This window comes from Pavona decussata, unplaced genomic scaffold, assembly GCF_977016875.1.
Source record: "Pavona decussata unplaced genomic scaffold, jaPavDecu1.1 SCAFFOLD_366, whole genome shotgun sequence".
Taxonomy (NCBI): Eukaryota; Metazoa; Cnidaria; class Anthozoa; order Scleractinia; family Agariciidae; genus Pavona; species Pavona decussata.
In genome coordinates, this window is record NW_028145742.1 from 1,926,011 (window position 1) to 1,936,286 (window position 10,276).

Consider the following 10,276-nt stretch of genomic DNA (forward strand, 5'->3'; position numbering starts at 1 on the left):
TTGCACTAATTAATCCAACTGACCAAATTAAGCCACGAAGTCGAGTGAACTCACGTCAATCTCCCCGGCTCTTTCAACTGATCTGGAATCTAAGTAGCGTTTGAAGTAAGCATTTCCGAAGCAGGTTTTGAACATTTTTCGCTTTTTGACAACGTGGATATTGAGCCAAGGGCGAAAGAAACGGAGGAGGGGGGGGGAGGAAAGAGAGGAAACGCTTACTCGCAAACTGCGCGAATTTGAAAAACCCCGTTTCCCCCCCCCCCCCCCCCCCCGACCGAGCGCGCGTTCAAACAGCGCAAAACGCAGGCTAGCGTACAAGTTGATGTATGTATAATGAAGTTCTGGACATTTTAGCAAGTGTTTTTAAAAAAGGACCTGTTTCCCGCTTTTAAATACATCAGCACAAGCACTCTTGGTGAAATGGACAACCTTTGCTGGTTGCTTGTATTATTTAAAGTTTCAGCTCTTTTAACCCAAGGAAAACTATCTTAGTTTGTAGCAAATCTGACTGATGGGAATGTGTTTTCCCGGGTTTCAAAAACATCATTTGACATTGCATCTCCTTGTCTCCTTATTCAAATATGTTCTAGCATAAGAAGGAGAACACAAAATCCAGAAGAAAAAGATTAAATAAAAAAGAAAGTTGACGATTTCTAGAATTTCTATCTCACTGCCATATGTCTCGTTTGATGAAAAGAAAATTGCACTTGTCTGTAGTCCCCAAAATAATGGGCTCACATTAACATAAGTATGAATGGAACTTTGTTCCTCGACCACATCTATATAATCTGAAGAGGATCTGCATCATGCAAAGAAACCAAAATGTTGACCTTTTCTTCTAACAAAAATTCCAACTCTCTTTTAAAACCTGTAAGAAAACCACGTTCTGTGTTGCTGTGTTCGCATAAAATCACATGTACCCCATGTGACACCGCATCCAGTACTTCATGATGAGACATTTCACCTGTTAGGTACACATCAGCTTTTTTCCCACGCAGCACACTAGCTCCTGAACCAGCGCACAATGCAATAGTTTGGACTTGACTTTGAAGTGGGTTCTCTGGTTGAGAGACATCAGAGTGTGCAACAGCTAGACGGACATGCTTGAGATTAAGGTGGCTTTTGATGCGGCGAATCAACTCGGACAAAGTAACTGATAGATGCAGGGTGCAAAGACGACCCTGGCCAGTTCCAAGGAGTGGAATCTAAAACAGAAAAATTTGTAATAGTTCAGAGATAAGCTATTTTGAAACCAACAGCACCTGAAAAATGCATCAATAATTTTGTATCGTTTTTGCATGTTGCCCAGCTTACATTCTCAACCTAGATTGTTCTAAGGAAAACGTGGTAGAATTTTGAGGGTGGGGGTGTCCAAGGGTCATTTTTTATGAAGTAGAATCCCATGGAGGGGAGGGGAGGGGGGGGACTATAGCCAAGCTCTAGTTGCTCCTCTCTCACATTAAATCCCCCCCCCCCACCCCTTTACAAGGAGACCTAAGGTAATTTGGAAGGAGAATCTAGCAGTTTATCAGAAGTCACTTTGGGATATTTTCCAGGCACCACTTCAATTATTAAAATTATTTTGAGCCATTATACCTAAACAGTTGTCACCAAGGAAAAAACCCAAGCCTAATTTGTTCTACATATTATCTTGTAAGACTCACCTGTGCCAAAGGAATTACTTCTGTTTTACCAGCAGCTTCAGGAAGTAGAGATGTTAGCACCTGAAGGGTGATAACAAGTCCACTCTCAGAACAGTGCATTGATATCTGTTTTTCAGCAAAGCCATTTGGCCTAAAGAGCGAAAGACAAATCACAATCTTACTATTGGCAAGTAGGCAACAGGGAAGCTGTACTGTCATTTATCTTTAGGTTGGCCAGCTTGACAATGTAACTAGCCAATTATATCACTAGTTACATTGTATTCTGTATTTTCAGTGTATTTCCAAAGGGGTAGGGGGGTTAAAAAATACCTCAAAAATGGAAAATCCTGGGGGGTGGGGGGTCCTATGTGAAATTCCCTCCGTGGTGGGGGTATGGATATTTTCTGGAACCACACATTAGCCAGAATTTTTTTTTTCAGACTTTCTTTTCGCAACTGCTTAAGTTGAGTAGTAGCTGCAAGGATCTTTTTTCTTTTTGACAATTATAATTTAATAAACTAAAAGAAATTGTGCCATGCCTGAAGTGTTTTAGCCAGTTATCTTTACTATAGTTGCTGTTTGCCATAGCAGATGGTTACCACCAAGCAGGGGAAGAGGGGGGTAATTCTCATAAATTTTGGCAGGCGGCTTGGTTCAGACCAAAAAATTATGTGATTATCCGGTCCGGTTTTCAGACTTTTAGACAAAAATTTTTAAAATCTATACCCTATTTCAGACCAAAATCACTAAAAGAAACAAACCATTTGTGCTGCACATACCTATATAGCTTACATAGAGGAGTACCTACATTGGTGAGAACTTTGTAAAAGGTGGTGGCCCATGGGTGGGTAGGTGGAGAGTGGAAATATTTCAGAAGGTTAATGAAAAAGTGGGGCAGGCCCCTCCTCTTGATCTGTCACTCCTTCAAGATGCCTGTCACGGGTTTGGCCGCACGTTTAGTTTTAATGCCGATACATCCACATTTACCACTATTAAAATATTACTAACCTTGTCAAGGTTTCTACCACTATCCTTTCCACTCCATCAACCTCTCTTAGACTGTCTTGAAGTTTTGTTATCTGATCTGGCTCCTGATTGGACAATATACTTGTCACTAATTTATACTGACTGGAACTCTCCTCTTTTGAATACTCTAATGGCTCCACAAGCCCAATTCCCAGGCCTGAAGCAAGCCAGTCGTTGACACCGTTTTTCACGGCATCAAATGCTGTGTGTGGAGAATACACCGCTATTCTGTTTTCTATCATTTTCACAATGATTCTTTCCTTAAAAGTCTGGGAAGTGAGGCGTTTTAATGGAACAAATATTGGAGGGTGATATGATATCACCATGCTGACTTTTTTGTCGATGGCTTCTTGCGCAATACTCTCAGTAAGATCGTTCGTTAGGAGAATAGATTTGACAGCATGAGGAGGCGATGGTTCCACCAGCAAGCCCACATTGTCCCATTTCTCTGCAAGGTGCAAAGGCGCAAATTCCTTGAGCTTTTTTGTAACTTCTTTAAGATCCATTGCAGTATGATAAGCAGCTCTTGACAAGCAAAAATTCTTAAGCACTCTACCAGCGATTACAGATGACCTACAGACGTAAAAATACATGTGTTTGAGGGCCAATTTAATATCTAATGAATGACAAGAGCGAAATCCGCCATATTGAATAATGATGTAGTGGACTGGATCCAAGACTGGATCGAGCTCACTAATTGTCAGCGGTAGATGCCATTGCACCGTGGCAAGATGGCGGACGAGTTTGTTGTTGCTGCAGAGAAATACGGGTCAGGGAGTTTAGAGAGGAAATATAGGTTCTCTGCAGAAAGTGGAGATATAGAAAGAATAGGAAGGAAAAGGGAAACTATTGCTGCATCCTTAAAGCAATTTTTCAAGGTAATCCAATGGCAAGACGTGGATGCAAGGCTTGCTGTATTGTTGTTGACGTATTGGGTTTTTGAGGCTAGGCTGTCTAAGAATTACTTAACAAGCTTAGTCTAGAGCACTTCAATCAAGCCATTTCTGTCTTGTACTTTTTTGTTGTTTTTCTACCTTCATGCCCAACAGCCGTCTGCAAGTCTTTCTCTTTTAACACTCGTCTTTGCTCAGCTGACTTAGCTTTTGTTCTATCTTTTGCAGTCTGCCTTCCTTCCACAAGGTTACCCTGAAAGTGTTAGCAAAGACTACTTAGAATATCAAATATGGGATACCATGCAGGTAACAGTGACATGAACCTTTCCACTCCTCCCTTGAGTTCTCAAGACCCCCCCCCCCCTCCTCCACCCCTCCTCCAATCAGCATCCAGTAAAATTACTTGGCTTTATCTCTCAGGCATTTTGTTCATCTATAACTGGTACACTTGCAACCCAAGCTATGTTAAAGGGTTATGGTGTTGGAGATGAGAAAGCTACTGCTCTTGCTGCAACTATGACATGGATTTTAAAAAGTAAGATGTTTTATTCAGAGAATTACTGCTTGAGACCACAATGACAGGAAAAACAATAATTATAATGATGACTGTTTTTGCAGTTTCTTCTTACTCATTTGATTTTTTGTTTTCTAGGTGGTACTGGTATGGTAGGAAGTATTCTTTTTGCTTGGATACAAGGGTATGGAGAACTTTAAAAATTGTTTTCAGAAATAGCAGATTGAATTAGCAGTGAATTTTTAAGTTTCATTAAAAATAAAAACAGCCTTACCTACTGTGAAATTGCTATGCATAGAGTTTGTTTAAGATATTTTGAAAAGGTAGCATATAAAAAATTAATTGTATACACTGTACACTGTAGGTGAAACTTATATTAATCTCAGTGACTGTTTAACTGAGTGTTTTTTGCCTGATGTATGATAAATATTCATATTTTTTAATTTTGTTTTTCTACCAGGAGTAATTTGGATTGTAATGCAAAGAAATGGAGGTGAGTTAACTTTGTAAACAGTAATTAAACAAAGGAAGAGAAACTTGACGTCAAAATAATAAGTTCTCACAATATTTTGTTTGTTTCAACATAATTTTCTGTAAAAAATTTGAAGATACCATATGTGAAGGCTTTCCACTGCTTCAATGAAACTAATTTTGTATGTTGTCATAATTCTTGTTTTCTGATTTTTGTTTTTTTTGTTTTTTTGTTTTTTCAGGTTGTTTGCTGACATTTTAAATGATGCATCCATACTTGTTGAGATGTTGTCTCCACTTTTCAAAGCTTACTTTACCTTTCTGGCTTGTCTGTCTAGTATTTCAAAGGTTTGTATATTGTTACAAAATTGTTGCAAATTTAAGGATTTGATAGTTTCAGCTTTAATGTCTGTTCCCCGTCTTCCCCTGTACCTACTACATTGACTAAGGTGTCATTGAGGCCCAATCGTTGGGGAGGTAAGATTGTGTGACGAGAACGTCTGCGAGGGAGGCTAAAACACATGAGACAACATAACTTGTTACATAACACATAATGAAATACCAGTAGAAGCATCTGTGAAATACTTTAGTTTGAAATTCATGATTCTCCTTCATGTTCTTGATAATCCAAAATTATTTTGCTGTTTAGTTATGTGGGTGAACTCTTTATGCCTGTGAATACACCTTTCTCAGACTCATCACTGTTATCGTACCCCTTAAAGTGTTCACATGAGGGAAAAATGCCCCTGGAGGCTAGGAGCAATAAGAGACTACTGTATTTGGATACTGGGACATATTGAGCCTTCTACACAGACATTCTCTGGCTTGTCACATCATGTGGGGGGGGGGGGGGGGAGGGGGGGAATGTGTGAGGTGATTAGCCAAGGAATGTCTGCATAAGAGACCAGGACACATGAGGTAGTTTGAAATTTAGTTAGTCTTGTGCAGAAGTTTGCACCATGTGATCAGGCTTTGACTGACTTATGTGTGCTTTTGGGGGAACATAGTCCATAGTGGGTGTTGCTGGGGGAGCCACAAGAGCTGCCATGACACAGCACCAGGCCAGGAGGGACAATATGGCTGATGTAGCTGCTAAAGATGGAAGCCAGGTCAGATATTCAAATGCTATATTTTGTTCAAGGTTCTGTGCTAAAGGCAACCTTAAAAATCATGTTAGAGCCACATTTTGTCCATTGTTCCTATTTCTCAACCACAAACTCTATGTTTGATGCCTTCAGTTTGATTTTAAGTTGTAGTTTGATGAGTGAAAACACAGAACTTTGCAACCAGCTTCTCATGTTTTATCCCTTGAATTTGTCTTTTAAAAGGAAACTTTAGTAAACCTGATGGCTCTTGTTGCTGGTTTGGTGATAACACCACTTGTGTCAGGAAATCCTCAGTAAGTATGAATTGATGATTGGCTTAAATGCAAAGAATGGACTGGTATACCAGTAACAGACAATAATTATTAAGCAGCTCTCTATTACTAGTAGCCCCTATTCTACTATGCCCCCCCCCCCCCTCCCTTTGAAAAAGTGATTTTCTGAAAGGCCCCCCCCCTCCCCTTTTCTCTATTATTTTATCCCCACCCTCATCAGTACCCTGAATTTAGAATTCTGCTTTGATTATTTGATTATTCAATGTTGGTCTTTTGATTTATCACAGTTATTCTATGTTTTGGTTTCTTCCCTCTCAGCCTGACGTGGACCTTGTTTTTCATCTTCACATTCCTCCATCTTTACGCAAATTTCCGTGCCGTATCATCTGTTATCATGGAAACTGTCAACATACCTCGCCTTCATATACTTATCACTGAATTTCTGACGTCAGGACACATTATGACTCCACAAGAAGTCGGCACTAGAGAACCTGTCATATTTGGTAAGATTTCCCATTGATTATTGCTTGGAAATATTTCGCTGAAAGCATAAATGGCATAAATCTGCCTGAAAACTTAAACAGAACTTCCTTTAACACACGCCAGATTCAATAATATCATTAATGAAAGTAGGGAGTAGCTCTCTGAGTCCCCAGAAAATAGGCATCCAGGTCTTCTGTAAAGGGCCACTACTAGGTATTCTAAAGCAGGTTACACTTCATTTTACTGATATAATTATTGATATGTTATTTTTGGGCTTTGGTGGAGTTTATACAAAGCATTTTCACTGTTGTTATTGTTGTTGTTGTTTTTACAATTTTAGGCTTCAGTGTGGGGGAATGTCTTAAAATTCATTTAGGAGCAGAGTTTACTACTGTGGTGAAAAGGTATGAAAATCTAGGCTATCAAGTACAAGACTGTTGCCTGACAGAAGCCTGGTATCCTGTGGCACCCAAGAAAATGCTCTGGGCGCCTAACTGTTTTGTAGCAGCACCCAACACTTCACATGTTGGGCGCCTTACTTTTTAACGGCTTTTGGCCTTGTGGGCTCTTTGGAATTGTTCTTAGGCAGCAGCCTTGAAGTAAGTATGTGGAAATATCATTCAAAGTTTATTAGGTAAATGTTATAATGAAGTTATGATCGATTATGATAACACCATAAACAGACTTGCAAACACAACAAAAAAAAGCCTGAATTTTACTTGGAAATGAGAGGCCATTCTCTTTTGAAAACTTCAACATTCTTTAAAGCTGAGGTACTCTATAACTTTATAACTGGTTTCTGTTCATGAACAAAATGATGATCTCCGTTTTCAGTGTCAGCGACTTTGATGCAGCATTACCAAACTCAAAGGAAAGCCAATATATTATGAAATTAAAATTCCTTCGAGGAAGAAATTCAGGTAAATGTAAATGTGATTTCTGTATTCTCCCTTGTATGACACATGACATCACCCATTTTAGTCATTTTGTAACATCTCTGGACAGCTGATTTTCGCAGGCTGTTTGCAAGATGGCAACCATTGATGACTTTCTTTGAAATCCTTATTTTCTCTTTCTATAATATATGTGTTTATAGTAAATTCCATTGAACAGTAGTTTGTAAAAATCAATGACATTTGTGAAAGGAAATAGTTGACCGGCATGTTTTGTTTTAGTGTTAATGATGACGCAAAATGTTACCCTCTCTCTCCTCTCCCATCAACACAGGTTCTATTCATGTCATGTTACATGAAGATTCTACTGCACTAGACCATCTACAGAGTTGTTTTCAGGCTTGCGTTCTAGACTATGTGATACGCACCAGACCGAACGTAAGAAAGGTAACTAGCGACTAGCTGGGCTTTAATTTACTGAGTGCTAAATCATACTTCAAATCACTTTGGGATCAGAACTCAGGAGTTCCGTTCCGTTTCCATCCTGGTCCCCACTTTTTCTCTTTTTCTCACGCGAGTTTTAAGCGCGGGGCTCAGTGATCCTGAGAAAGTACTTAGCCTGCCTACTTGAGAACGATGGCGAGTCACTGACATTATGCGTTTGTGCCAAAACGTAGGTGAGCGAGAAGGAAGGGTTGCTGGTTAGATTCCCCGTCGATTTTTTTCTCTCTTTATTCAATAATCGTGACATATTGAATACTACATCTTTCTTATTACCATCTTTGTTTGTTTGTTTGTTTCTTTCTTTATCACCAAATGGTTATTAACATGCTGTCGAAGAGTAAGACGAGAGCTTGATCAAATTCTTCTTTTCAGGTTTTGTTTGATTCAGATGGCAGTCAAAGAGCATTGGAGGCTTTGCATAACTTTTGGTGGTACGGTAAGTTGGGTCTTCCGGGTCTCCCGCCGCTTTATCGGCTCCTTTTCCCGCGCTTACCAATGATCACGCGTTTTTACTTTGATTTATGATTGGTTGATGACGTGGTTTGGCGCTCACCGTTCAGTTTAACCTCATTCCCAGGACCCTTTCTCTTCGTCCCCTGGGAACGAGGTTGTGTTCGGCTCTGGTGTGCGTTTCTCAAAACTCCTAAAACACCCAAAAAGCTAAGTTCCGTGTGCAATTTTCATTACCAAAAATTTGATTTTAAATAAATTTTGAACGATAGAACGTTGAAAAGTTTGCAAGATCAAGAAACACATTGGGCTAGTTTCAAAGAAACACCACCAGTCGATAGAAGACAAGGTTAACAAAAACGGAGATTTGACTTCTCGGCCCGAAGGAAACGGACCCCTTAATTTTCTTGGTAGTTTTCAATGTTATTATGCATATGGTCATTAGTCAATATAAAACGCCTTATCCACCAGGATTTGATAAGGTAATAAACAGGTTACACATTTCCCTTTGTTTCTCGAAGTTTTTGAAGTATTTACGATCCCGTCCAAACGTTTGACTTTTCAGCCGAAGGTGCAAATTTGTCGTCTCCATTAAGAAATTCAAAGGATTTTAGCTATATTTCGATTTCAAACCCATGCAAATAACATTTTCCCAGTCCATATGTTGATGAAAATCCCCTTTTCCAAATATAAGCATTTTGGAATTTTATGGCGGAAAAAAGAAGCCTGCATGTCGCTGTTTTCCACAGTCTTCGTCTAAAAGAAGTGAGAAAATTAATTCATTCCCTGGGTTTTGAGGGACGAAGTTGCACATTCTCTCCTTTTACGAATGGAAACGTTCTCGGGCAAAAGCATTTGTTGTTTTCACAGGCTACTAATATCATACAACTGACATCGAAACGTGATGGAAAATTCTTTGTATTGCAGAAAAAAGCCAGCCATTGGACTGCTCATGGGATTTAGTGGCCTTGGCCCATAATTTCACTCTTCAGGCTTTCCCAGCATTCGTCAAGGGCCTTGAAGAAACTGGCTGGGTAACCTCGCGAACACATCTGGGCCCCGATGAGTGGCGCGCGGTTTGGAACGTAAAGGGACTAGAAATCAAGAAAAGCATTTAAATGGAGGCAAAGCGAAAGATAACTTATAACTTATACTGACCTTGTAAAGGCGGATTAGAAAGGAGTTTGAGAGAGAATATTTTATCTATAAAAACAAGAAAGAATTAAATAAAAGCATCTTTTAGTGGAAATAAACGGTATTCACTTGCAAAACAGAAGCTTGTGCATGTTAAAGTTATCAAGAAAATAACACGACGTTTTATGTACGTGCCAAAATACTCCTCCAGTTTGGGTCTTTAACTCGAAAATGGTTACCTACAAGCCAAAAATATCTATCATTCCCCAGTGAAGCTCTGAGGAAGATTAGTTGTACTTTTTGAAAGTATTGGCTATTGAAATTTCCATTTTGCTGCAGTGATCCTTATAACCAGTTTTGTTTATATTCAATTCAATTTTATTCACACTTATTACAACGAAATGCAATATATTTTATAGGAAGAAGAAAATTAAACGTGCAGTCAGAGCAATTTATTTAGTGATTTTACATTCTACGGAAGAAGTGCGTAGTGGCCAAAGGAGCAAGGCTTTCGTGTTGGCCACTACCTCAGCGCAGTTAAATAAAATAGGGGGAAATAGAATTTGTAATACTGGTTGAAGAGCTCTGCTAGTTAAATTAGGCTTAGGAGAGGAAAATACAACAGTCAGGAAAAAAGTGTTTACAGCGAATATATAAGTATATAGTATACGTTAATTTTTTTTACGTTTATATTGGACTTCAGTTTTCCCCCAACTGTATTTCTTGGTCCCGCCAACAGTATTTCTCAACCCAAGTAGTACCCTGTAGTACCAGACACAGTGTCTGCAAATATTACCAACTCCCGTGTAACGGTTACGCCTATTGCACCGATTTGCACGTCTTTTTTCCCAAGAAACATAAGGACATGGAACTTACTGCCTAGCAAT

General features: G+C 39.3%; 2 protein-coding genes across 2 annotated transcripts; one reads left to right on the plus strand and one right to left on the minus strand.

The window, feature by feature from the left end:
• Positions 1-410: 410 nt before the first annotated feature.
• On the minus strand, positions 411-3,316 carry LOC146452708 (NIF3-like protein 1). Its single transcript, XM_085097410.1, has 3 exons — positions 2,652-3,316; positions 1,665-1,794; positions 411-1,205 (listed from the first exon to the last, which is right to left on the minus strand). The coding sequence occupies exons 1-3, from the start codon at positions 3,260-3,262 to the stop codon at positions 780-782; spliced, it is 1,167 nt and encodes a 388-aa protein (XP_084953536.1). The 5' UTR covers positions 3,263-3,316; the 3' UTR covers positions 411-779.
• A 63-nt stretch (positions 3,317-3,379) lies between these two features.
• On the plus strand, positions 3,380-9,531 carry LOC146452709 (RUS family member 1-like). Its single transcript, XM_085097509.1, has 14 exons — positions 3,380-3,547; positions 3,791-3,868; positions 3,983-4,097; positions 4,215-4,260; positions 4,537-4,569; positions 4,790-4,895; positions 5,555-5,656; positions 5,876-5,946; positions 6,244-6,428; positions 6,749-6,812; positions 7,243-7,328; positions 7,636-7,748; positions 8,178-8,241; positions 9,183-9,531. The coding sequence occupies exons 1-14, from the start codon at positions 3,380-3,382 to the stop codon at positions 9,371-9,373; spliced, it is 1,422 nt and encodes a 473-aa protein (XP_084953635.1). The 3' UTR covers positions 9,374-9,531.
• The last annotated feature ends 745 nt before the right edge of the window (positions 9,532-10,276 follow it).

Bases quoted from the DNA above. Each gene is read 5' to 3' on its own strand.
- LOC146452708 (XM_085097410.1), bottom strand. From the start codon at position 3,262: ATGTATTTTTACGTCTGTAGGTCATCTGTAATCGCTGGTAGAGTGCTT. The intron at 1,795-2,651 runs GTTAGTAATATT...TTCGCTCTTTAG, and splicing joins GTGGTAGAAACCTTGACAAG to GCCAAATGGCTTTGCTGAAA. The intron at 1,206-1,664 runs GTGAGTCTTACA...TTTCTGTTTTAG, and splicing joins AAGTAATTCCTTTGGCACAG to ATTCCACTCCTTGGAACTGG.
- LOC146452709 (XM_085097509.1), top strand. From the start codon at position 3,380: ATGCCATTGCACCGTGGCAAGATGGCGGACGAGTTTGTTGTTGCTGCA. The intron at 4,570-4,789 runs GTGAGTTAACTT...TTGTTTTTTCAG, and splicing joins TGTAATGCAAAGAAATGGAG to GTTGTTTGCTGACATTTTAA. The intron at 7,749-8,177 runs GTAACTAGCGAC...TCTTCTTTTCAG, and splicing joins CCAGACCGAACGTAAGAAAG to GTTTTGTTTGATTCAGATGG.